This window comes from Hippopotamus amphibius, chromosome 10 (assembly GCF_030028045.1).
Source record: "Hippopotamus amphibius kiboko isolate mHipAmp2 chromosome 10, mHipAmp2.hap2, whole genome shotgun sequence".
Taxonomy (NCBI): domain Eukaryota; kingdom Metazoa; phylum Chordata; class Mammalia; order Artiodactyla; family Hippopotamidae; genus Hippopotamus; species Hippopotamus amphibius.
In genome coordinates this window covers 50,265,558-50,292,763 of record NC_080195.1, presented here as the reverse complement: position 1 = coordinate 50,292,763, position 27,206 = coordinate 50,265,558, and the positions used below count along the sequence as shown (strand labels likewise).

Here is a 27,206-nt window from a genome sequence, read left to right as displayed (position 1 = left end):
TTCTGCCAGGAAGGGTAGAGAGTGGTAACCAGATAGGTAAATCCCCTCCATTTCTCTGAGAGAAAAGGCAAGAAGTGGCTGGTCTATGGTAAATGGACGTTTCTGTAGTTTACAGAACATGCATACTGATTATAGATTCAGAAAGTTATCCTAGCAATAGAGCAGTGATGTCTGAACTGTGTTTCCTGGAATACCAGTGTCATCAAATGTTAGCAGTTATTGCATGAGAAAAATTTCAGGGAATCTAAAGAATAAATTGACATTGACAGGAAACTGTTGTATTCCTGTGCATTTTTATTTTGCTGGGTTATGCTGGGGGGAGGGGGGAGTCATGGTATTAGGGAAAAAAAGGTTCACTTTGAAAATCAGTCTTAGGAAACATTTCTCAGGGCCAAGACCAGACTACTAACCCAAGCTAGTGCAGCGGTTCTCAAAACTGAGTGTACATTAGATTCATCCAGAGGGCTTGTTAAAACACAGGTTGCTGGGTCCCACCCCCAGAATTTCTACTTCAGCAGGTTGCGGTGGGACCAAGAACTTGCACTTCTAACAGGCTCCCAGCTGACGCTGCTGCTGCTGCTGCAGGGACCTCACTTTGCCCCGTACCCAGCCTGACAGATGTGAGCCTCTTTATACAGTGACATTTCTACCCGAGGGGTGCCACGTTACAGAAAATCAATTGGATGGGTTTCCACCACGTGTGAGGGTGTGTTGGATAATCCAGTTTCAAAGTCAGGCTTCTAGAAACATACATAGGATTTATTTGGGGAAGGCTTATTACCCTGAGACAGGCTTCCTCCAGAACAGCTGCAGATGTCAGTAGCAATGGAGCGTGTGCTCACAGGGGGCAATGGGAGGTGGCATGTTGCAGGATTCATTGTTTAAATGATGGCTCATGATTCTCCTGTGCAAAGGCCAGTTAGTACACCCTTAAATTTTTTAGTGACGTTTGCTGACATGGAGATATGGTCCTTCGAAAATGGGAACAAAATCCAAAATGAATTTAACAGGGGGCTGTAGTTCTTCCACAATAAAATAAAATTCAGCTTGAATAATTGCACTGTGATATACTGGGGGATTTAAAAAAAACACATATATAAGTTTGGATAGGGCTGCTCAAGCAAATGCATATTAGAAAAATGAGGAGGACCTAAATGACCAGAATGTGGACGTGAGTCAGCCGAATCATGGAGTTATGAGCAAAAGGCAACAAACGTCCTGAGAACTGTCACGGAAGGGCTGGGACACGATGCCTCCCAACCTGAGGTCGGTCTCAAATGTGGTACCCATTTTTGGTAGCATACTCTAAAAAATGACATAAAGGAGTTAAAAGTCCATGCGATATTAGCGTATATCTCTAGAAAAATAGCCCTAAACAGAAACATTTGAAAGAAATTTGGGTTGTTAAGCCTGGAAAGAAAATGAAGACCACTCCATTCTACCTTTAAATGAATGAGAGTTTTCTGCCTCTGGTCTTTCATTGCAGTGGTAAAGTAAGCAAGAAATGGCCCTAATTTTTTAAAATATATGTGATTTTCCTTAACTTTGAGGAAAAAGTCTTCTTTAAAAACAGGATGATAAAACCCTGGGAGTATGTCATTTTGACCTGGCAAATGTGCAAGAAGCTAACAGCAATTATCCATTTTAAGTGCCTTTAGAATTTCATTGAGCTCTGGCATAATTCCTGAATAGTCCTGGAGCAAACTTCAAGGAGAGAATTGCCCTGTTATTGAAACAGCTCAATTACCCATCAGTGGGAAAGTGCCTGAGTAAAGTGTGATATATTCACACAGTGGACTGTTGTACAGCAATCGGATGATGAACTATGGTGAAACACGGTAACACAGGCAAATGTTATTAATAAACTATGAAGTGAAAAAAAGTAAGTCTCAGAAGATTACAGCATAATACACTTGTATAAAGTTTAAAACAACTAAAAACATTTTTAACACTTTTTAGGAATACAGGTAGATACAACATAACGATATAAAAGAAAAGCAAGAGATGACTGCAATCAAAAAGACTGGCAGTACCAAGGGTGGGCAAGGGTATGGATTAATGGAAGTTCTCAGTATTGCTGATGGGAAGATAGACTGGTTACAACCACTTAAAAAACTTTTTGGCAGCATCTACTGGAGCTAAACATACGCAAACTCTAGGACCCAGCATTTCCACTTCTAGGTGTATACTCAACATATTTCACCAAAAGACATGTTCACGCATGTTCATTAACAGGGAAGTGGATAATGTTGGATATAATCATATAAAATTCTATATAGCAGGGAGAAAAACAAACTCTGGTTACACACAATGATACAGATGAATCTTGCAAACATAATTGTTGGACAAAAGGAGAACACAACAAAGTACATTATGTAATTCCATTTATACAAAGTTCACAAACATGAGACACTGACTGATTTGTACTGATGGAGGTCAGGCTGCTGGGTACCCTGGGGTGAAGGGTGATGATTGGGAGCAGTCCTGAGTGAGGCCTCAGGGATGCTGGGTCTTTTCCGGATCTGCATGCTGCCTCCATGGATGTGTTTACGCTGTGAAAATTCTCTTATGATTTGTGCCCATGTCTGATGTCTTATATGTCAAAAGTTTATTTTAGGAGAGAGAGAGATAAAGGGTGAGGTAAAAATTAGGAAAAAAAAAGGTTGGAAGATATGAAAAAGTAAGAAGTAACCATAAGCATATTTTCAAAATATATTTCAGAGTGTCTGTGCCATGACTAGACAGTAAAATCTGAATAAAATCTTTGTTTGCAATGTTTTTCCTTCTGGTTTAATGTTTATGTCTATTTATACTGCCATCGTTTTAAATAAAAGTTTACAATAACATCTTCTGATTTTAAAATAATACATTTTTTCCAAAAGCAAAAAACAAAACAAGGAAGAAATACATAATTCCATCACTGAGATCTAATCATTCTTATCATTTTGATGTGTATCCTCCCAGTCTTTATTACGATTAAAACTTTTTTTAAACAGGTGTTGTGGGGGCCGTGGAGGAAAGCAAAAAGATGATGAACATGTGGTTCAGGGTGATGGTTTCTGTGGTGGGAGGGAGGCAGGAGAACAAGATGCAAGAGGGGAACATAGGGTAGTACTGATGCTCTTTGTTTTGGCTGGTAGATTCACAGGTACTTATTCATTATTAAAAATAATTTAGCAATAAAAGTGGGTGAAGTTGGCCAGAAGATACCATCTTCCAGTTATAAAATAAATAAGTCATGGGATGTAATATACAGCATGGTGACTATAGTTAATAATACTGTATTGTATATTTGAAAGTTGCTGAGAAAGTAGACCTTAAAAGTTTCATCACAAGAAAAAAAAGCTTCTGACTATGTATGGTGATGAATGTTAACTAAACTTACTGTGTGATCATTTCACAATATATACAAATGTCAGATCATTATGTTGTGCACTTGAAACTAATATAATGTTGTATGTCAATTATGAGGGTGAGTCAAAAATTATCCACACTCCAGTTATATTAAAACGTGTGTTGGCTGTGCTGTCTTATCAGCACTTTCCGTTCAAGGTTACTGTCTCCCCAGTCACCGATGTGCAGGTGTGAACATGTTACATCAGTTCATTTATAACTGCAGTGTGAGCAAAAGTGGATGACCCACTTGTGATTTACACAAAAGAAGAGCAGCATGCAGTGATTCGTTTTTTGTGGTCTGAAGGTGTGCATGTCCTCACACTTCTGCCACACTGTCGACACTCTGCAAAAACTTCATTTTGAGGTGTTAAAGCATCCTCCCTACAGTCCTGATCTTGCTCCATCAGACTTTCACCTGTTTGGTCCCCTGAAAGCAGCCCTACGAGGACAAAGACAGTGGTGCATTTGTGGCTCACAGCTCAGCCTAAGATATTTTTCAATGAGGGAATGCAAAAGCTCATTGACAGATGGACAAAGTGTACCAAAAAGCAAGAGATTATGTCGAAAAATGATGTATTTGTCTTTTCTAAAAATTAATTAAAATAAATTCTACAGCCAGAGTGCAGATAATTTTTGACTCATCCTCATATATCTCAATAAAAAAAGAAATAATATTTCTAGAAAATACTAGAGAGTCAATGGACAATAAAGCTAATTTAAATGATAACACCGTAAGGTATCAGAATATATAATTAACATACAAAACTCAATAGCTTTCATAGACACAAACAATGACCAGCTAGAGGACATAATAGTAAAGAAAGCCCCATTTATAATAATAACAAAGGTGATTAAATACTTAGGAAGAGGAACTTCCCTGGTGGTCCAGTGGTTAAGACTCCATGCTCCCAATGCAGGGGGCACAGGTTCCATCCCTGGTCAGGAAACTAGATCCCATATGCCGCAACTAAGAGCCCACATATTGCAACTAAAGATCCTGTATGCTGCAATTAAGATCCTGCATGCCGCACCTAAGACCTGGAGCAGCCAAATAAATAAATAAGTAAACATATTTTTTATATACTGCAATTTTATTTCAATTGCACAAACGAAGTTAGCATGTAGGAAATTTAAATGAAACAGTACAATAAAAATAGCAGAGAACCAAAAACTCTAACAAGGAAGTACACCTAAAGCATGAGAACTCAACATTCATTAATTCGTGTGTTTCATCTTCAGGTTTTTTAATAAATTATTTTATTTTATTTTATTTTATTTTATTGGCTGCGTCAGGTCTTTGTTACTGCACACGGGCTTTCTGTAGTTGCGGAGAGCAGGGGCTACTCTTCGTTGCAGTGCGAGGGCTTCACATTGCCACGGCTTCTCTTGTTGCAGAGCATGGGCTTCAATAGTTGTGGCGTGTGGGCTCATTAGTAGTGTTCTTGGGCTTAGTTGCTCCTAGGTATGTGGGATCTTCCCGGACCAGGGCTCAGACCCGTGTCCCCTGCATTAGCGGGCAGATTCATAACCACTGCACCACCAGGGAAGCCCTCATCTTCAGTTTTGATTGACACTTGATGCTTGCAAATTTTGAAACAAACTTTGAGATCATGGTGACTATTCTGAAGAGCTTTCAGCACCAGCACTAAGATTTGTACATTTGGTTGGTTTGTAATTGACTTGTTAGCCATTTATATAGTGTAGAGCACAGATTTGTCACAGGTCAGATCACAGTGCTGAAGGAAAGAACTACCTTCTGTAATTAGAAAGGATCCCCTAAACTGCAATCAGCTTAAGACATCCAGTGTCCAAGAGCACTAATTGTAATAATGTGGCTGCAGGGAATGCGGTTTTGATAAGGAAAATAACCTAAGCTTCTGTTTCCCATTTTCATTACTGAAATATCTAACAACAACAAGACTGTCACATAGGACAGTAAATGTATATAGTAATTCAATCAGACTTTTTGGAAAGGACACATTTCGCAATCTGGGATAATGCAGAATGACAGGAAATAAAACATGATTCAATACTGGCTCTTTTTGTCATTTTAGACAGACATCATGTTAATATTAGACCAAGGCACAAAACATTTAGTGCATAAACCAGTTTATTTTTTAAGATCTAGCATTTTTACCATACTCTTTTATCTTACTGTTAAAAAAAATACTTAGGAATAAACTTGACAAAAATGTGCAAAACCTAAAAGATGAAACACTCTCAAAAGACACAAGCTTAGACTTGAACAAAAGGAAAGGCATTTCTGTTCTTAGGACAATTCATCACCATAAAGATGTAATGCAATCCCAATAAAAATATCCACAAGCTGTTTTTTCATGGAGCTAGACAAGTTGATGCTAAAGTTCATAAGGAAAAACAAACATGCAGGAATAGCCAGGACCACAATAAGAAATAAAATCTACAAAGGTGGACTAGTCCACTGGGGATTAAACCATACTGTAAGTTCCCATAATGCAAACAGTGTACTACTGCCACAAGAATAAATGTACAGACCAGAAGAATAGAACAGAAAGACCTGAACTAGATCTGAGTAAGTATGGAAATAATAAACCCGGTGTCTTAAATCATGGAAGCAAAGATAGGATTTCTAGTAAATGTTGGTGGCACAGTAAGGCAGCCACTTGGAAAAAAGATAAAATTAGATCCATACCTCGCACCATACACAAAAATAAACTCCACACTGATTAGGAAACTAAATATATTAAAAAAATTAGATAAAAAATAATTTAATAAACTAGGAAAAATATGGTGAATTCTATGAATGCAGTGTAAGAAAAAGCTTTCTAACACTGACTCAAAATCCAATGGCAATAAAAGAAATAATTCATAAATTTGACGACATAAAAATGTTTTTAAAAATTGCATGGTAAGGGACTATCCTGGTGGCACAGTGGTTGGGAATCCGCCTGCCAATGCAGGAGACACGGGTTCAATTCCTGGTCTGGGAAGATCCCACATGCTATGGAGCAACTAAGCCCATGCACCACAACTACTGAGCCCAAGTGCCACAACTACTGAAGCCTTCATGCCTAGAACCCGTGCTCAGCAACAAGAGAAGCCACTGCACTGAGAAGCCCGCACACCGCAATGAAGAGTAGCCCCCGCTCACTGCAACTACAGAAAGCCCGAGTGCAGCAACAAAGACCCAATGCAGCCAAAAAATAAATAAATAATAACAAATAAATTTATTTAAAAAAGGTTCGAAAAAAGATGCACGGTAAGATAAAGTCAAAGAGCTGCCAAATTAGAAGAAAACATTAGCAGCATGTATCACAGATAAAGGGCTAACCCATCATATATAAAGAACTCTTAAAATTTGAAGGGCAAGTACCAAAACTCTGATGAAAAAATGGGAAGGATATAAGGACAGAAAAAAAAATAATTAAAAAAGTAAAAATAACAAAGAAATAAAAAAGGACCAGGCATGGGCCAAAGATGAGGACCCATCAGCCAAGAATTATGATTAATCCAGTTCTGTGCACCTGAGGTCCATTACAACAGCACGAATTCCCATAATAGGTTTTAGGCTATAATTGAAAGTAAGTTTAATCTTCTGAAGACCTAAAATAATACTAAAACACACTAGGGTGCACTGGCAAATCAGAAAAAAAAAGAAAAAAGAAAAAACAAAATGACTTCCTTTTCATCACTAAACCTCACCCAGGTTTTTTAGTGAGTTCTCAGTTCCAGTTCCTACATATGATAAAATTGGCCACCACAATCCAAACATTGATGTGTCAGAAGGCTTCAGCGTAAGCCAGATAAATTTCCCGGGTCCCTTCTCTAAAATTCTGTTTTTTAAACTAATGACCTGGTGTCCTGAGTGGTCTGTTTAAATCTACCCACTCAGTTAATGAGGCAAAAATGACTTTCCCAGGCCCCTATCTCCTAATTACACGGGGAGTATCACCTGGGGACACATTTTATTGCCTGCAGCAAAACTCCAGATTTATGGATTTGTTTGTGTGTTTATGTCCCCTCACTGTTAATAAAAAATGAAAGATTTAACATGGTAAGGAAATTGGAGTGAAATAAGAGCAGTAAGCAATAAAAAATAATACCGTAAATAATATTAGAACACAAAAATGCACACTTTTGATTTCTGTCTTAGCTAGAGCTGGGCCACAAATTTGGCTTGCAGCTTCCTAACAGCTGGAGCAGAGAGGGAAACAGGAGATAAAAGATTCATAATGCCTATAAAGTAATCTGGGCAGTTTTTCCAAAGACCAGGATTCCATTTACTTAGAGATGTGTCCCAGTGATATATGCTGCAGTAGGCTCCCGGTTCACAAGAGCTGATGGTTAAACATCAAGGATTTTTGCAAGTTGGCTGTTAAACCATTGGTAGCTTGAAATCAACCATGGTGGGAGTGTTTTGCAAACACTACAAATCAGGGCATTTGTGGGTCTGTTTGTTGTTGTTTTTTTAATATTTATTTGTTTGTTTGTTTGTTTATATTTATTGGCTGCACTGCATCTTCGTTGCTGCGCACGGCCTTTCTGTAGTTGCAGAGAGCAGGGGCTACTCTTCATTGTGGTGCACGGGCTTCCCATTGCGGTGGCTTCTCTTGTTGCAGAGCACGGGCTCTAGGTGCATAGGCTTCAGTGGTTGCAGTGCGTGGGCTCAGTAGTTGTGGCACACGGGCTTAGTTGCTCCGCAGCATGTGGGATCTTCCCAGATCAGGGATCGAATCAGTGTCCCCCGTACTGGCAGGCGGATTCTTAACCACTGCACCACAAGGGAAACCCCTGTGGGTTTGTTTTTGTTTTTCCTTTTTGCCTTCAGAGAGCTGGTTTCCCAACACACCGCTGCATGCTCTGATGGTCCTTGAAGGGGGAACACAATGCAAGGCCAGGGGAGATACAAGTAGGAGAGAGAAGTGCTCAGTGTGCAAGCTCATTGGGTACAGCAGAAACTCCCTCAGGAGAAGAGAGAGGCATATATGCCTGAGACCAGAAAATGACTGCAGTATGCATGAGTTCTCCTTCCCCACCTCACTCCTTCCTTCTTTCTGGTACTACCTTTTGGAATTTCATAGCTGGGGTTACCAAAAATGCTAGGTCCAGTGAGAGGCAGACATCTCTCTCCATTCAAAAATGCATCCAGAGAGACTGGGGGAGGCTCAGGTGAAGGTTTTTATGCTTTTCACTAGGTCAACACACCCCAAGGCTGTGTTTCACAGCATTGTAACAAGTGTCCTGGAAGGAGAAAAGTGTCCCAGGCCGAAATAAACTGGGGAATGAGTGGATTACAGTGAAGCAGTTTTCTTTACTGCAGGACTTATCAGAGACTTTGGGATGTGAATGTGCCCTTGTGGCACAGGGTCCACGTCAGTTCTCAAACTTATTTTACCCCAGAATACCTTGTGGTGGCATGTCTCGGGCCACCAGCCTGAAAAACGCCACCCTGGGTAGTCGGGGTTCCTCTTGATTTTTGAAAGGCAACACTGAAACATTATTCCACAGAAATATTTCTTTCACATAGGACTTGAAGCTCTGGCATTTTTCTTTATAAAAACATGACTTGCATGTCTTTGCTTTTCATCTGAACCGTTTCATTAAGTCTGTGGGTATCCACATATCCATCAGCAGAGCTTACTTAAGGGAAACGTTTCAGGACAGGGAATCTCGTAACTCGTGTCCTGTGTCCCAAGGAACTCACTCAGTCCTGAACTACCCAGCATTGGCAATGTCAAAGCCCAAAGCCAGTGTCCACTTCCTTTCAACTCACAAGATTCTGGACCGGAGAAATGAGCATTTCTTTTGTCATTTTTTAACCTTACGTGTTTACCCTCCTCAACTCCCATTCTATTTCTTTTTTCTTCTTGCAATAGTTTCATAAACTTCTAAGACGGTGTATCATGCCATGGGCACTCCACACAGGCAGTCACTCAGTCACTTATGGAGCCCCTCCAGGTCCCAGGCCACGGATGGGACAGACCAGGCCCTGCGTCCAGAAGCTCACAGTACATTCACGAATGTTCATTTCTCTGCTATTCATCTTCTTTATTTGCTTTGTCTCAGCAGTTTCCCCCACTTTGCTCGGCGCCCAGTGCTGCTCCTCCCCGCTCTCATTCATCCTTTCTCCTCCCTTCCCTGCTAGCTTTTTCCAATGACTAACAGGAACCCAGCTCAGCTGGTTTTTATCACGCTCCTGTCCTTGCATTTTTCCGACTCAATTAAGCCATTACCGGAGCTAAATGAGGCATGGACTCTCCAAAAGTCACACCTGTCGTCAGGGAGATGGAGGGTAAGACCCTGTGCAGCTGGTGAGCGGGTAGCAAGTAGGGCGGGAGGGAGGCAGCCGAGTGTGACCCAGCAGTGTGTGCTCCCCCAGTGCCGAAAGGGGGCCCTCTGTAAAACAAGCTGCCCCTTGCTTTCATATAGAAAGAGTGAAGTCTGAAACAGACTGAGGACAGTCACGTTGGTGATGACAGCTGGCATGTCCCTAATTCTTTGGCAGATGTGTGCCAGGTGCATATAACAGCTCACACTGTGGATGTGTCCTCAGCAAGAGGTAAGGAAAGCTGTAACCAGAGCCAGCTACACGGGGTTTTGTGATTATTGGTTGAACTTTCTCAGGTTTTATCCTGTTCACCCTCATTAAAACACACATTTCACCTTTCTGCAATGGTGGCTTCACACCTGTTAGCATTCTTTATGATCAGAGTGACATAAGAGGGCAAAGATTACAGTACAATAAACCGGAGACAAGTCAGCGTACTCACCCTATGAAGATAAATGATAAATGATCTCTATTGGAAAACAATTTTGGTTTCATAACCACCTTTTTTTTAGGCAACCTAGAATTTTTACTTCTGCAGCCTAGGAACTGAGAAACTGTAGCTTCTGGGCTTGCTGTACTTCTAATTTACTACGTGGTTTTATGTTCAGAAGATCTATGCCTCTTTTCTCTAGTTAAAACGTGGGCAGAATCGTTCCGCTCTAGAGTTACACAATTTCCGGAAATGTTAAAGTCGAGGGGCAAGAGCCAGGGTTTTTACTTTCATGAAAATTGAAGTTGCTGTGTTGACCCTTAAACTTGCCTTGCTATCCAGTGTTAATTTGTCCTTGACCCTGGAACTTGAATGAGCCATCCAACTTTTTGGACAAATGCAAGTTCAACAGGTTTTTCTGAGCATCCGTTCAGTGCCAGGTTCCTTGTTCCATGCTGGGGATGCAACTGCGATCGTAACCAGGCCCCTGCCCTTGGGAACCTTCGGTCATGTGGGGTGACCCCTTCCCTGTTCTGTCCCAGAATGGCCCAACCAGCCCCTGGTTTTTACTGGTTATGCTTCATTCACTCATTCAGGAAACATCTGTGGAGAATCTACTAAGTTCTAGGCACTGTGCAGGCTACAATGAGAAAAAGAGATGGGCCCTACCCTCATGAAGCTTCCAGTCCCCGCCTTGAATTAATTCCCTCTTCTGAAAGCCACCAGAAAGAATGTCACTCTGCCCTTTGTACTTTCTCCATGCTTAGTTCATGCCTCTTCCTGGCATTTGTATCACTGTAATTATAGTACATCTTCCTGGCTCCTTTTAAACCGTGAGCACCTTGAAGGCAACAATCTCAACTTTCTTTCCTCAGTACCTTGCACTCCCTAGTGTCTAGCCAATAGAGGAGCTCAATCAATGTTTTTTGAGTGAGTAAATAATTGCATGAATTTAGAAGTTCACGAACCTATGGAACTATAGATCAGTCTGCTCTGACCTTCCATCCCAAGTCTCCTGGATGAGCTCAATGATCAATCAATCACCTGTCAGTACTGAAACACTCGTGATTTCAAGGACCATCTAAATGTAAAACCAGCTAGTCCACGGATCATTTCTTCTTCCAAACATATCTGCCATTGAGATAAAGAACAAATAATAGCTTCAGCTTGTGTTTGCAATACTTTTTTGCAGGAGGATAAACGTGATTATATATGATTTAAATGAAATGAGCTTATAATAAAGAGAACCAACAAGTTTATTTGTGACTCTTGGATAGATACTGTTAATATAGCTGCAGTAAGAAAAAGTATGACAGTGGCTTAAACAAGCTAGAAGCTTTTTTTTCTCCATCATAGGAAAGTCCAGGAACAATCTGATGTCGAGGTTCTGCTCCATGAAATGCTCAGCTCATGGCACGATCATTCCCTGGGATACAGCTCATGGTCCAGGATGGGCTCCAGCTGTCACATCCACCTGCAGGCAGCAGAATGGAGGAAGGCACATGAAAGAACAAAGAACAAACAGCAACTCTTTCTTAAGCAAAGTTGCCTAGAAGCTGCCACAGGGTACTTCAGCTTACATCCCATTGGCCAAAACGTAGTCATATGACCACACATAATTATAAAGGAAGTTGGAGAAAGTAGTCTTTATTCTGGGTAACCTTATCCAGCTAAAAACTATTTTACTGTGCTGTAAAAGGAGCGTAGTACGAGGGATACAATTCAGAGTCTTACCATAGATCCTAAAACTGAAATGTTAGTGGTTATTCGAGAACTTTTGTATTCTAATTATTGCAAGTTAAAGTCACAATGGTGAACCCAATAGTTAATCCACTGTGCTAGGATCACACTTGGTACTGCTGTGATTGTCGATATCTAGGGGGTAGGAGGAGTGAGGTGAAAAGAGAAGAAAGCTTTTGCAACAAGAAAGTTGGAGGGGGGCGGGCGCAATGCCAGTCTGGCTAAGGCAGTGGCAAAAAGAATGCAAAAGGGAAGGCAGAGTGGAGGGACATGGTAGAATTAACAAGACAATGTAATTAGATGTGGGAGGAAAGGGGGAGGGTGGGTCTAGAATGATTCTCGGCTTTGAAAGCAAATTAGACCCTGGTAATTGGACTAAAAAGGGTGGTTTGGAGACTGCATTAGACTCGTGGAATTAACTGCTGCAAATTGACCTGAAATCTCTCCTTCATCTGTTACTTCTTGCCATGAATTTTCTGTTGAATGGACTAATGAAGTTAATAAACTTCTCCAAGTAGTTAATCTTTCACAGGAAAAATCTAACAGGTCTCAGTGACTTCCCCTAGCCAGTTATAATGTTCCCTTTGCTCATTCAGAATACTACATGGGACTCTTTAAAATTCTGAGCTCTTGGAGCCTGGAGGGAACGCGTCCGGAGCTAGTCGGGAGCGCGCGGCCGAGCCCCGGCCCAGGATGACAGCCATCCGCGTGCAGACCCAGAAGCTGCTGGCCCAAAGGAGGCCCCGCCGGTCCTTCTCTGAATCCTCCATCCGGGCCCTCATCATCCTGTCTGCCTCCCTGGCCGTGGTCCTCTCCTCCATCTCCATCTGTGATGGCCGCTGGCTCCTGGCCGATGACCGCCTCTTTGGGCTGTGGCACCTCTGCACCACCTCTAACCAGACTGAGCTGCACTGCTTCCGAGACCTGAATCAGGCCCATGTGCCTGGGCTGGCCTCGGGTATGGCCATGGCCCGCAGTGTGGCCACCGTGGCCATAGTGGTTGCCATCTTTGGCCTGGAGCTCCTCATGGTGTCCCAGCTGTGTGAGGACCCCAAATCTAGGCACAAGTGGGCCATGGGCTCCACCCTCTTCCTCCTCTCGTTCATCCTCTCCTTCGGGGGCCTCCTGAGCTTCCTGATCCTTCTCAGGAACAAGGTCACGTTCATGGGCCTCACCCTGATGTTCTGGAGCGAGTTCACGGCCTCCTTCCTCTTGTTCCTGAATGCCATCAGCGGCCTCCACATCAACAGCATCACCCACATCCACAGTGTCACGCATCCCTGGGGGCTGCCTGCAAAATTTTAGGCCCCTCTCCCAGGATGTCGAGTTCTGCCAGAAAGTGAGATCAAGATGGGACTCTGCAACATGTGACATTCAAACTGCTGCCTCTTAGCCTTGGGGTGGTTGGGCCAGTGGTCCAGGGGCCTTTGCAGCTGGTCTGCAGCCCGGAGGCCAAGGGTGGGGTTGCCTCCGAGTCACCAGCTGTACCAGCTTAGCCATGTTATTAGGATGTTGATTTTACAAGAAATATATTTTAAAACCTTAAAAAAAAAAAAAAAAAAAAAAAAAAAAAAAAAAAATTCTGAGCTCTTGAAGCATTCTTAATTCAAGTGCCAGAACTTCTCACTTGAGTTATCCATTCCCCCATCTAGAAAGTGGAGTTGGTATTGCCCTCTGTACCACTGCGAGGTTCAGAATACATCGGATGTTTAAAGGACCTAACAGGATGCTAGTTTCTGTCTCCTCCCAAGTACTTTCATTCAACAAACATGTATTCAGCAGTTACTATGTCAGACGTTGTGCTAAGTGCTGAGGAGCAAAGTTGAATTTGGTCATTGGAAACAAAGTGACCACGTGTATTTTTTTCACGTCTCAATGTTGAGGTAAATTCTCCCCACTGCTTGGGGAGCTCCTGAGAGCAGGGAACATACATGTGTGTGGTACCTTTATATTTCCAGTTCTTAGCACATTTACTTATTAAATGTATGAATGAATATATGACCAAGGTCAAGAAATGAAGCCAAAAATCTAAGAGCAGGACTGGAGTCATAGAACTAGGATGGTCACGGATGTTCAGATGTTATTGGAGACATTTCTGTGAATGTTGAGTGTCTGCTGGGGTGCTCCTTCCATTTGGGGCCCAGTACCTTCTGCTAGTATGACTGTTGGAAAAGCAGGTGGGCTCCCAAGGGGCTGGGGCAGCATACGACAATGGTTAAGAACTTGGGGTCTGGAATCAGACATGTATGCATCTAATTATAATAAAGTGTGATCCATCTTCCAAAAGGGGAACTCCAAGATCCAAGATATAAAAGACTATAATGGATGGGCCTGTCTAATCTGAAGAGTCCTCAAAGTTGCTCACTGTACAACTGAGGAGTTAGTGTGGGTAGAAATCCAACCTGTGTTCATTCCGCAAGCTGGACATCTTGGTCAAGGCTGTGTCTGGCCCACAGGAGTTCTTTTCTCCATTCACACAATGACCCCACATTTCACCAAGCCATGCCCCCACAGTTATGGACGTCTGAAAGCTGAAAGACAAGTAGATGTTTTCCAGGCAAATTTAGGCCAGAGGGACCAAGGAGGGGGAATGTCATGTGTGAGGTCTAGGGATTTTACAAAAAGCCATGTACTTGAGGATTTAACAGATGTTCAGTGCGGCTGCAATGTAGAATTCAAAGGGAAGGCTAGCAAGAGTGAGGCTGGAAAGGTATTCACTATAGCTGGCATTTTCTGTGAGTTTACTAGTTACACTGGATAACAGCTCTCCACGCATTATTTTATTGAGATCAGAGGCTAAGTGACTTTCCCAAAGTCATATATTAGGAAAGAGTGGAGCTATGATTCAAAGTCAGGTAAGCTCCAGGGCCTGTGCTCCAAACCACTTGTTCCATGGCACCCAAGACTTGCAAAGGTGGGTTGCAAAGCGACAAAACTGGAGACTGGAAGGCCAGTTAGGAAACAGTGGCACGAATCCAGGAAAGAAATGCTGGTGGACTTAGGAAGACCTTGGATATGGGAAGGAGTGGATGGATCCCAAAGAGATTTAGGAAGTAGAGTCTACAAGATTTGGTAGCTCTTTGAACATGAAGGACAATGGATGAGAAGGAGGAGGAGGTAAGGAGGATTGCTTATTTTCTGTCTTTGTGGACGGTGTGTCATTTGCTGAGACAGAAAACAGTGAAGGAGGAACAAGGTTGGGAGGAAGGTGAGTTTAGAGTCTGTCAAGTCAGAAATGCCTGTAGGACATCCAGGTGGAGATGTCCAGTTGCCAGTCAGTGCTTGGGCCTGAACCTCAGGAGAGGCCGTATGGTCAGTCAACATTGACGTTGGTAACTGGTAATTGGTAACTGACCCACAGGTGGGTGAGATAGAGCGTAGAGTGAGAAGAGCGGAGAGTTCCTACTAGGATAGCCACGCTAAAGCAGAAGGACTGTCCCCTAGATGCAGCTGTAGAATTTGGTAAAACATAATCTGACCCTTGATTTATCTGCATCCTTTGTAAGAACCATTCTTCAAAGGTTTATGGAGTATCGTATTATAAACCGGAACCAGAGTTCTGGGATGAGGAGGCCCCAAAAAGGGGAGCTACCATAATACACAAAAATGAGTAGCCTTCTCTGACATTTTTGTTTAATTTAGAGTCAGATTTAAACTTAAATATGACTCTCTATATTTTCCATAAAAACATATGTACTGAGTGAAATAGTATTAATAGTATTATAAGGAAATGCTACAGCGAGGCCGAATCTGTGCATTATTCATGTAGAAGAACGACGGGATGAAAAGCCAATGGCAGCCTCAGTGGAGGCCTTAGCTTACCAATGGCCTCTTTAAAACGTGACCTCTCACAACAAACGTGGTCCTTCTCTGATAAAAGCAACTGAAGTTTTCTGTGCCTTAACGTGAAGTGCTATAAAAATGAGCCTCTAAGCCATGCTCTCCCTACCTGCTACCCCTCAGCCTCTCTAAATGGAAATTCTGAACCACTTCTGTTGCAGTCATCATACCAACATGGTGTTTAGGCTTTGTTGAATTCATTTTGTTTCTCTTTTTTTTTCTTTAAGAAAGTACTACAAGCCTTCTCTGCACGATGTGGCTTCTGAAGACTCAAGCACCACCCAGCTCACGAGTCTGCAATGGAGAAGGCAGGAGTGCACGTTCAAACATCACGGTTCCATTCTGTTATTAATTCTGTAGACATGTGCCCCCACTGCAGGGAGTGAGTCACGCTGAGGGGGAAGATTCCCAGGGGCCCCCAGCCCACCAGCACTCGCGTGCCTCCCCCTGGAGAGAAAGCAGAACTATGGCGTTTCATAGCTGCTGTTGGGTCCTCTTGGCTGTTGCCTGGTGCACGTCTGCCTATGGGCCCGACCAACGAGCCCAGAAGAAAGGAGACATCATCCTCGGGGGGCTCTTTCCTATCCATTTCGGAGTAGCAGCCAAAGACCAAGATCTGGAGTCAAGGCCAGAGTCTGTGGAATGTATCAGGTAAGGTCAAGAGCCACCTCGGAGAGTCTCTTCCTCTCCGGGTGGTTTGAGAAAAGCTGTACCAAACCCAAAATAATTTTTTCAAACTTGGTTCTCTCTTATGCCTCCCTTCCTTTTTTTAAAAGAATCGTTTCGGGGCTTCCCTGGTGCCGCAGTGGTTAAGGATCCGCCTGCCAAGGCAGGGGACACGGGTTCGAGCCCTGGTCTGGGAGGATCCCACATGCCGCGGAGCAACTAAGCCCGTGTGCCACAACTACTGAAGCCCGTGCACTTAGAGCCCGTGCTCCACAACAAGAGAAGCCACCACAGTGAGAAGCCCGCGCACTGCAATGAAGAGTAGCCCCCGCTCACCGCAACTAGAGAAAGCCCGCACGCATCAAGGAAGACCCAACACAGCCAAAAATAAATAAATAAATTTTAAAAGAATCGTTTCCAAAAATGAAATGCCAAAGACACTGAATAGAAAAAGCCATGGCCTGTTGGAGCCTGTGCTCGGTCACCTGGTAACTGAGTCATCATGTTCACCTGGAGGCAGTGTTGCTTAATGGAAGACTGAGTACCTAGAAAGAAATTTATTGTAGGTTTTGCAAACCTGAGTAGTAAAATCTCTTATTGACCTCAAGTGCCCCAGCGGTCATAGTACCTGAATGCTGGCTACCTCACTCTTATTTTTTTAAAGGATTTTAATGTTGAAAGAAACTTCAGTGGCTTGCGTGACCCAGGCATCTTCAAAATGCAGCCCATAGCATTTGGAACCACTCCCATTAGAAAGTCACAGAAAGCTGAAATCCCCCCACTAACACAGAATCCATCTAACACAGATAGAGAAACACAGAATTCACCTCTTTCACTGGACTCTCTCTTCAGCCATTTGAAGACAGCTAACAATGCCCCCTTGAATCATTTCTTTTCCAGACCAAATAGTTTTCTAAACAATTTTCTCATGACATGATTTTCAGGCCCTCACCATTTTGGATGCCCTCTATCTGATGTTTCCTAATTTCTCATGACTCTTTTAGAATAAGGCATCTAACACCAGGCACAATTCCTTCAAATAGCATCTGACTTCTGTAGAGTAAACTGGGCTATATATCACCCCCCTTAATCTGGACATCAGAGACCATTCCTGCACCTCAAGTCTTGACCCATCTCCTTTTTTTTTCTGTTAATTAATTAATTAATTAATTAATTTGGCCATGCCAGGTCTTAGTTGCAGCACGAGGGATCTTCATTGCCGCATGTGGGATCTTTAGTTGCAGCATGCAGACTCTTAGTTGCGGCACGCATGCAGGATCTAGTTCCCCGACCAGGGATCGAACCCAGGCCCCCTGCAGTGGGAGCATGTAGTCTTACTCACTGGACCACCAGGGAAGTCCCCTTGACCCATCTTCTGATAGAGAAGAGCACTTTCTCTTGAGACCTGCAACTTCCAGAAGGGATCCAGTAGTTTTCCTTGGTCTTCCTGATAGTTAGAAAATGAAAACAAAAACTAGAATTGTTCCAACAAAACTGGATTTCTGCTCATGTTCTAATGAGGGCTCACAAATTAGATAACGTTTTCACATTTTTTTAATGAGTGCAGAAAAACTTAAGTGTAGAATTTCACTGATGCTGTTTATATCCTTCATGTAACCCCTGCAGACATACAGCCTCTGTTGTACCCTGCTAGACAGAGCTGAGCAGGCACCACATACATACCTGAGATCGAGTTTGCCCTGAAATAACACATATATTTTTAATTGTATTAAAGAAAGATAGGAATATCAGTTTAGCAGTATTGATGTTTTATGAATAAAAAATTCTGTAATATGTCTTCATAATTTTGCAGGTTTAAAGAAATAAATAAATGAAGGAAACATGAAGAAAATTACTAAGAGAAAATGTTACAAGTTAGACCAGAGCCTTTAGGAGCCTAACTGATATAGTGAAGTATAACGGCTTGTATTTCTCTCCCCCTGCCATCGAGTTCAAGTCATGAAACTCGTGATACAGAGAGAGAACCTGCAGAGTTGTTAGGTTTTCTTCTCTGGGTGCTGATATACTGATTCAGAACATTTATCAAGCTCTCATTATGTGCTGTGTCCTGGGAAACTGAAAACTATGTCACTGGCTCTATTTCTCTTGGTTAATTTGCTTGATTTTTATTTAAAATAATGTTCTTTGAAAAGCAATGCATGCTCATTTTTAAAAATAGAAAGCATAAAAAAGACAAAAGCCCACAATTTTGAACACGTCATTCTACCACCCAGAAGTAGCCACTGTTTGTGAACAGCCTTTCTGTGCATGATAATATTTGTTTGTTTGCTTGCTTGTTTGTTTATAAAGATGAGATCACTCATTTCCCTTTCCCTTCAACCTTCAGGAATGTCATAGTTTAAACTGGTGACTCTGCAAATCTGAAGTTATTTTTAGGTTCCTGTGTATTAAAATCCTAATCTATTTATATTTTCCTTGGTCCTTTTTTTAATCTCTGTATTACTTTTATTAAAGTACCTGGCAGAAATAGAGACACAGATGTAGAGAACAAACATGGACACCACGTGGGGAAAGCAGGGAGGGTTGGGGGGGATGAACTGGGAGATTGGGGTTGCCATATATACATTACGAATAAGAAAAAGAAACCAAATTGTACCCTCTAAATATATGCAGTTTATTGTATGTTAAATATATATATACAAAATTTTAAAAAAATAAAAATAAAAAAATTAAGTACCTCACATCAGCTATTTCAAATTCTTTGCTGAAAGAGGCAGATACAGATGATTCATACTATTACTAACCACAGTCCTTGTTATTATTGGTCTCTAACTCTGAGGCACCATGCTGAGGACTCTGCATAATTATCTCATGCTCACGGCCACCCTCTGAGGTAGGTGTTATCCCCATTTAACAGAGAGGAATTTGAGTCTCAAAAAACACGACGTCATGAAACCAGAGCAATGGAGCCAGGTTCAAAGCAGCTTTGCCCAGTCTGTACTCTAAAGAAGTTGTAGAAAGCCTCTTGCTTTCTTCCGTTTCTTTCTTCCAGGTATAATTTCCGAGGATTTCGCTGGCTACAAGCTATGATATTTGCCATAGAGGAAATAAACAGCAGCCCCGCGCTTCTTCCCAACATGACCCTGGGATACAGGATATTCGACACTTGCAACACTGTTTCTAAAGCCTTGGAAGCCACTCTGAGTTTTGTGGCCCAGAACAAAATAGATTCTTTGAACCTTGATGAGTTCTGCAACTGCTCAGAGCACATCCCCTCTACTATCGCGGTGGTGGGAGCAACTGGCTCGGGCGTCTCCACGGCGGTGGCAAACCTGCTGGGGCTCTTCTACATCCCCCAGGTACTTGTGCCATCTCAGATGGGGCGATGTGGGCAGAGGTCAGGAGAAGCAGGCTGGGAGAATGCCACACCCAGTGTCCATACAGTTTGCTATTTTCCCTTCTCTGGCTTTACTTTGGCACAAAAGATCTTTTAATTATCTGTATCGTGACTCCTGGGGATTTCTGAGACCCCAGAGGCAACAATGCCAACCAGACCTTCACAGTTTTTCCAAAATTCTTTTAAACATACCTTGTATAAAACTTTATCTTTTTTTCCAGGGTGTTCCGTTATTTATTTTCCACTCCATTCCTCCAGTAAATGGCTGTTCTACTGCCCTAAAAGGAATGAGACCAAATGATGTCAATCCCACCTTTCAAACCCAAAATATCTGCCCCAAATCCTATTCCCTTAAAAGTCTGCGCCTCTCTCTGCTCTGGTTGAAAGTTTAGCTTGGAGGAAAGCAGAGCGTATTTTCTCACAAAACCAGAGCTTAATCATTATTTTACACATTCTAGTAGTGGAAAATATTCTATTACATTCAACAAATACTTGCAGAGTGTATATGAATAAGCAGTTTCCACCTTGCAGGAACTCAACCTAGACAAGGAAATAGATGTCTGCATTTTCAGATACTAACAATTCACTGAAATAAGTGCTTTTTTATGTATATGTAAATTTATTTATTTATTTATTGTCTGTGTTGGGTCTTCTTTGCTGTGTGTGGACTTTCTCTAGTTGTGGCGAGCGGGGGCTACTCTTCATTGCTGTGCGCAGGTTTCTCATTGCGATGGCTTCTCTTGTTGTGGAACCCAGGCTCTAGGTGCTTGGGCTTCAGTAGTTGTGGCGCACAGGCTTAGTTGCTCCGTGGCATGTGGGACCTTCCTGGACCAGGGCTCAAACCCCTCCCTGTCCCCTGCATTGGCAGGCAGATTCTTAACCACTGCGCCCCCAGGGAAGTCCCTGAAATAAGTGCTCTAATAAACATTTGTTCAAAGTTGCATATGTTTTTCACCAAAAAAAAAAAAAAGACAGCAAACTCTAAATGCCATTTTATAACCTGACTTTTTCCCATTAACACGATGGTGCAAACCTTTTTTTGTGCTAATATTTATAGATCTGTGACATCATTTTATAATAGTGAAAAATTGGAAACAACCTAAATGTCCGTGGATGGGAGAATCAGCTCAATTGTGTTGCATCTCGTATATCAATTTTTTAATTTAATTATATGTCATGCTTTAAATTATTTAAAATTTGTAAGAGTCCCTTTGACAAATTCACATTTCTATGTTAGGAGGTCTCTGTTTCCTTGGTGTTAGCCATTATCCCTTTTTGTACATGTGGCAACTGAGAAAGTCTTGTCATCATTTCCCGAATCCTTACCTCAGGGAATTAAAGGTGTTTCCCATGGGGAAGCCCTGGCTCTGTAATCTTTGTGCCAAAATGATCTAACAAAGCCCACAACAGTAAATGTGTTGGGCAAGATGCAAATATGCATCTTTATATTTGGCATATTGCACAGTAGTATTTTAAATATACAGTTAAAGCAAGTTGTCCCGGCCAACAGACATAAGATGGAATTGCCATCAGGTAAATAAAGAACACGAAAGGGAGCGTTTTAATTCATTGTGGTTTGGATGAAAGATAAGGTTAAGTGGAACTTGAATTATAAAAGTGCTGAGCAGACTGTAATGATTATGAGTCAAACCAGTCTGAGTGTATCTGCAGCAGTGGTTCTCTGTCATGGCTGCATGTTGGAATCACTTCAAGAGCTTTTAAAATACTGATGCCTGGGCCTCACCCCCAGAGACCCTGGTTGAATTGATGTGAGATGCAGCCTGGGTGTCAGGAGCTCTGAAAGATCCCTAGCGAAGCCTAATGTGCAGCAGAGCTGGGAACCACCCCCCTGTAGGGGGAAGGCAGAGGTCCCAGTTGTATTTTTTTTTTTTTCCCAGTTGTATTTTTTATGCCTCTTACGCCACCAAGTGGATGGAACAAGCCGACTGGCTAGAACAAGCTGTGGTTAGAAGTTTTCTGAATCATTCATGAAACTCTCCCCTCTTACAATAAAAAAATTTTGTGTGTTTTTAAGGGAGTTTTTTTGGGAGAGTGGGTGATGAAGCGGTAGTTATCCCCACTTTTATAGTTTGCCTTTTAAAAAGTGGACAAATATTATAAATGCATTCTTTAAGAGAAACATATTCATGGAGGATATGTTTGTATTTTTTGTATCTTTAAAACCCTTTCTGGCCCATTTTTCAAAAGACTATCAAGAGGTAAGCAATAATGAATGACTTTACAAAAGGCCTGAGTAAACTTTTCATTTGTAAAAACCTGATGGAGAAGCCTGTTGTTTGGGTCTGCAAATGGAGCTCTCTAAAAACAACAGCATCTCGACAATTACTTAATCTAGCTACCTGCCTCATGAGGCCTCACAGTAGAGCAAGAAGGAGCTTATTTCAATAAAAGAAATGAATATATCACTTTCATATTATAACTCCCAAAATCAAAGTTCTTGTCAGAAAAATCATGCCTGCTCTTTAGCAAGGTTGGCCCAGGTCTTTCATATATCAACTCCTTTTATGTTTTTGATATATGTTTTTATGTTTTTGAGGTAGAAACTATTGATAAGAAGAAATATATATAGAAAGAATTCATTTTATTTTTTTTTTTTAAGAATTCATTTTAAAACACCAAACATTGAAAACTGTTTCAATCAGTGAAAAATATTAAAAAGGCATTCCCCCCAATTTTTTTAACATGGTTTTCTTAAGAAGTTTTAAATCCCTCTAGAAAAGTGGAGAACAAGAGATATTAAACACTCCTTCATTACCGAGAAGAAATTCTATTCAGTGTAAAAATGCTTTGTCCTTCGGAAGAAATGGTCCGATAACTTGGAACTGCCTAACTGGCGAGCCAGGACACATATGAGTGCTGCAGATGGGCTAAGACACTGATCCTCTCCAGGTTTGGGATGGTGGGTGGGGTCTGGGGTGGTCAGAGCACACCTGCCAGGGCTGGTCAGCCTCTTCCATTCACCCCACCTTGTGTGTTTGCCACAAGGTAGAAAAGAAATTGGGAAGCTCTACACTAACGAATGCGTTACATGATATTTGGATACTTCTTCAGGCAAGGATCTTTTACCACCAAAGGTAAGGCTTTCTACCCTTGGTGACCCACACCCATGCTCAAATACAGAACTGGCTATGTCCTAGAAAGCGGAAACACATCAAGGCAGCTTCTCCAGGGTTTCTTTTCAGCCTCTCCAGGTTTTAGAGACCCACATCAAAAGCCTGTCAAGAGGCCTTGACCACCACCTGAAATTGCACAGAGGAAAGGGCTCCCAGTGGCGGTTGAACTCACTGAGAAGCCAGGAGAGGAAAGGGTTTTTTCTGACTATATTTGATGATGTACATCATCGTTAACGTGATGAAGGGAAATTGAGCCTAATAAACCTAGATGGCCAATTGAGCCTAAATGATAAACATTTCTTAGAAATGACTACAATTGAGGGTGCTTTTATCTAAAGTACTGTGGGGGTGGAGGAGGTGGGGAGATTGGGGAGGGGACAGAGGGAACAGCCGGATACTGGAAGAGAGAAACTCGGCAGAATAAGAAAGGGGAACCCCTGAGTCTCCTTTAAAGAGCCTTAGGTTCATAACCCAAAGGGAACCTGATTCCTTCCAGAAGTGAGTCATGGATAAAGTGTTCATTATAGTAAAGGGGAAGCTAGAATGCCCAAATGAGAACCTGGACCCCACAGGCAGAAGATACACACATGGATATACTGCAGCCACTGAGGCAGCACAGAGGAAGTTGGGAGAAACTAGGGAACAGCGCATCAAGGATAGGTAGATCATTGTTGGGTTGACTTTATGGTCATACTCATGGAGTGTGAAGGACCACCTGCTGGGAACTAGAATGCTCCTTGGTAGACTGATGGATACTTGGGTGCCCAGTCTGGAGAGGAACAGATCCTGGTTGTCCTCACTCTTTCATCCTGTGTGCAGAAACCAGCATGTTTGATATATCAGACCAAGGAATGCTCAGAAAGCCTCCTCCACACAGTCTTGAGGCTCCCCTGGCACCTCCATCACTCACTCATACTGTGTTCTTTGCAGGTCAGCTACGCCTCTTCCAGCAGACTCCTCAGCAACAAGAACCAGTTCAAGTCCTTCCTCCGCACCATCCCTAATGATGAACACCAGGCCACCGCCATGGCCGACATCATCGAGCACTTCCGCTGGAACTGGGTGGGCACCATCGCGGCTGATGACGACTATGGTCGGCCGGGGATCGAGAAGTTCCGAGAGGAAGCTGAGGAGAGGGACATCTGCATCGACTTCAGCGAGCTCATCTCCCAGTACTCTGATGAGGAGGAGATCCAGCAGGTGGTGGAGGTGATCCAGAATTCCACAGCCAAAGTCGTCGTCGTTTTCTCCAGCGGCCCAGACCTGGAGCCCCTCATCAAGGAAATCGTCCGGCGAAATATCACGGGCAGGATCTGGCTGGCCAGCGAGGCCTGGGCCAGCTCCTCCTTGATCGCTATGCCCGAATACTTCCACGTGGTCGGAGGCACCATTGGGTTCGCTCTGAAGGCTGGGCAGATCCCAGGTTTCCGGGAATTCCTGCAGAAAGTCCATCCCAGGAAGTCCGTCCACAACGGTTTTGCCAAGGAGTTTTGGGAGGAAACATTTAACTGCCACCTCCAAGAAGGGGCTAAAGGACCATTACCCGTGGACACCTTCCTGAGAGGTCACGAAGAAGGTGGTGGCAGGATAGGTAACAGCTCCACTGCCTTCCGACCTCTCTGCACAGGGGATGAGAACATCGGCAGTGTGGAGACCCCTTACATGGATTATACACATTTACGGATATCCTACAACGTCTACCTAGCCGTCTACTCCATCGCTCATGCCCTGCAAGATATATACACCTGCGTACCTGGGAGAGGGCTCTTCACCAATGGTTCCTGTGCGGATATCAAGAAGGTTGAAGCTTGGCAGGTACATCCTTCACTTAGATAGCAGTTCACAGTGTAGGAAAGCAGAGTTGGACCGATTCAAGCAAGACATGAAAGTGGTTACTTCAAAAAGCCTATATCTAAATGAGGTCACTAGATGTAGCCTTGGATTCACATTGCCTTTTCAAACACCTGAGCAACTGACTTCTGTAAAATTGATAGTAATTTAATTTGATTATCTGTTCGAAGCCTTGAGCGCAACTCTTCTTTAGCCTAGTGGTTCAAAATAACTCTTCTTTAGTCCAGTGGTTCAAAATACTAGAGTATGGTCCCTAAATGTTCTTAAATATCCTGGGACAGCTTTAGCACTGAGTGGAGTGTTTTTACAGTGCTTAAATTAAAGATATTGTTCCCTTGTAGGTAACAGGTGCTTCTTGGGTACCTGTTATCACCATATCCTGCGGGGCACACAATCATAAGACGAGGGTCTCTGTGTTTAGCCACCACTTCTGCCATTATATTACTCACAACGTAATGTTCCAGACTCTCCCCGTAAGTCAGCTAAGCTTAGGACACAAGCAAATCAAGGGCGCAGCAAAAACTCTTCTTGAAAGGAGATTGAATATTTTAAAAAGAAGCAGTGAAGTAGTTATCATAAAAAAATAATCAAAACTTCAGCGGAATCCCTCCGCTTTAGTTTAGACTTGTTTCGTGTTTTTGAATTATACGCAGGAGAGGCAGCATAATCTTTTTTTATTTCATAGAGCTTCTGAAGATGAAAGTCAGGCCTGACTTAGATCCCATGGAGCCGCTCACGTCTTGCAGATATACCTTGGTTTTTCAGTCAGACCGTGTTTTATGCTCCGTTTGTATTTTTCGCAGTCCGGGACTGAATTATCAGAGAGCGCGCGATGGGGGCGGGGATGCGGGGAGGGTGTGAAATCCCTGAATGTGGGTTGAATGACTCAGCCTCCAACTTCAGCTATGGCTCCCCGTGTACGTGCGGCATCATCTCAGGAAAGACACTGCCCTAAGTCAGTCTCTTCATCTATAAAATGACCCTAATACCCAGGCTACCTTCCACCCAAGTTTCTTTTGAAGAAGGAATGAGATGGTATCTGTGAAAGCAATTTGTAAATTTTCAAACTCTAAACAGGTGGTGATTATTTTAAGCAGGATTTCAATATGCCTCAAATGAACCAACTGAGTGAAAAATGATCATGGAAGTATCTTTTCCCACAGAATCCAACCACCACAAACCCTTGGGAAAAGATGCCAAGAAACAAAGAATGTATATCCTACGTCAGTCACTTTAGAGATTCTCATGGGATGAGGAGTGACTGCTTAGGCTGTAGAATGAGCCAGAGAACCTATGGGTTCTTAGCCCTGCTTGTGTGTGGAAAGCCTCACTCAGGCATCACTGTTGGCTAAAGTTTCTAATCTTTATGAGAAACTGAAAGTTTCCTTCCTCGCATTGCACACCATGTACCACCTAGCAGAGGAAGAGGAGCTCTAATGAGTCAAAGACCAAAAAGACTTTAGGAGCCATGATGCTAAGGAGTGGAGTTTTAACACATTTTTGACCAGAGATGTATTCCGGCCACAGGCGTTAGTTTCTGCAAAAATCCCCTGGTCACTAATGTGTTAAGAAAGAGAAATAAAGGGACACTCTTTTAGTAAGTACTAATGTCTTTCTCTCTTCCCTTCCATGCGTCCCTTTCCTTCTTCCTCTCCCTCTTGAAAAGCCTATGGAGGGGAAAAAAAGCCTAAAGAAAAATCCCAGTGTGGGACTGAAGGGAACAGAGGCTTCTAGTGGGTAGTCTGACAGTTCTGCTCTTCAATGACTCCTCTCCCAGATAAATAAAATCCAGATGGCCAAGGCCAAACCATGGGCATCTGAGAAAAAAAGCCAGGAGTTAGGCTATAGTTGAGAGGGACTTTCAGTTGCATGCAGTAGAAAATTCAAACCAAACTGGCTTAAACAAAAGAAGGAACATTGTTAATAGCTCACAATACTGAAAATCTCAGAAATACTTCAGGTACAACTAGATGCTCTCATCTTCATCTCTTTGTTCCTTATTCCTTGGGGTTAGCAGTTTTCAGCTTCTGCAACAGCCTCGGGCTCATAAAATCCTTACTGCTAGCTTGTCTTACTTCCCAGGATTTCTTGGAAAAGTCCCAGAAACCACATTGATTGGATAGCCTAAAATAACACGTCCATCCCTGAAGCTAGGAGTGGGGTTCTCCCAGACTACTTAGACTGAGAGTAAGAGGGGAGTTGGATCCCCAAAGGGCAATCGGAATGCTATTACCAAAAGGAGGAGGAAAAAGGAGCAAAATGGCCAAAATAAAAAGTCGCCACTACACAGACACCTCAGCTGACCCCAGGACAGGTAAATCCCCCCTGTGGCTCACACATGGTCTGGCACAATTCATCTCAAGAGGAGACAGATAGGAAAATAGGGTCAGAGCTCTGGGGAGGAGAAACATGTGGGCATCGGCCCACGTGTCCTGTGTGCTTGCTGTAAGTCTCCTTTACGCCTCGGGAACCGAGGCGGTTGGG

General features: G+C 42.7%; 2 protein-coding genes across 3 annotated transcripts in view; both read left to right on the top strand.

Annotated features, from left to right (window-relative positions):
• Positions 1-27,206, top strand: part of CASR (calcium sensing receptor) — an 81,514-nt gene that overhangs the window by 35,668 nt on the left and 18,640 nt on the right. The window contains exons 3-5 of one of the 2 annotated variants that reach the window (XM_057697072.1): positions 15,941-16,364; positions 19,393-19,699; positions 23,802-24,686. In XM_057697072.1, coding sequence (XP_057553055.1) covers positions 16,180-16,364; positions 19,393-19,699; positions 23,802-24,686 — 1,377 coding nt within the window. In that variant the 5' untranslated portion in view covers positions 15,941-16,179. Of the gene's footprint in view, positions 1-15,940; positions 16,365-19,392; positions 19,700-23,801; positions 24,687-27,206 lie in introns of those variants that run through there. The other variant, XM_057697073.1, reaches the window with a different exon arrangement.
• Positions 12,518-13,330, top strand: LOC130830114 (voltage-dependent calcium channel gamma-like subunit). Its single transcript, XM_057697074.1, has one exon. It carries the CDS (start codon positions 12,567-12,569, stop codon positions 13,176-13,178), a length of 612 nt encoding a protein of 203 aa, XP_057553057.1. The 5' UTR covers positions 12,518-12,566; the 3' UTR covers positions 13,179-13,330.

What these genes read in the sequence shown, in the direction of transcription:
- LOC130830114 (XM_057697074.1), top strand. Translation starts at nt 12,567, where the DNA reads ATGACAGCCATCCGCGTGCAGACCCAGAAGCTGCTGGCCCAAAGGAGG.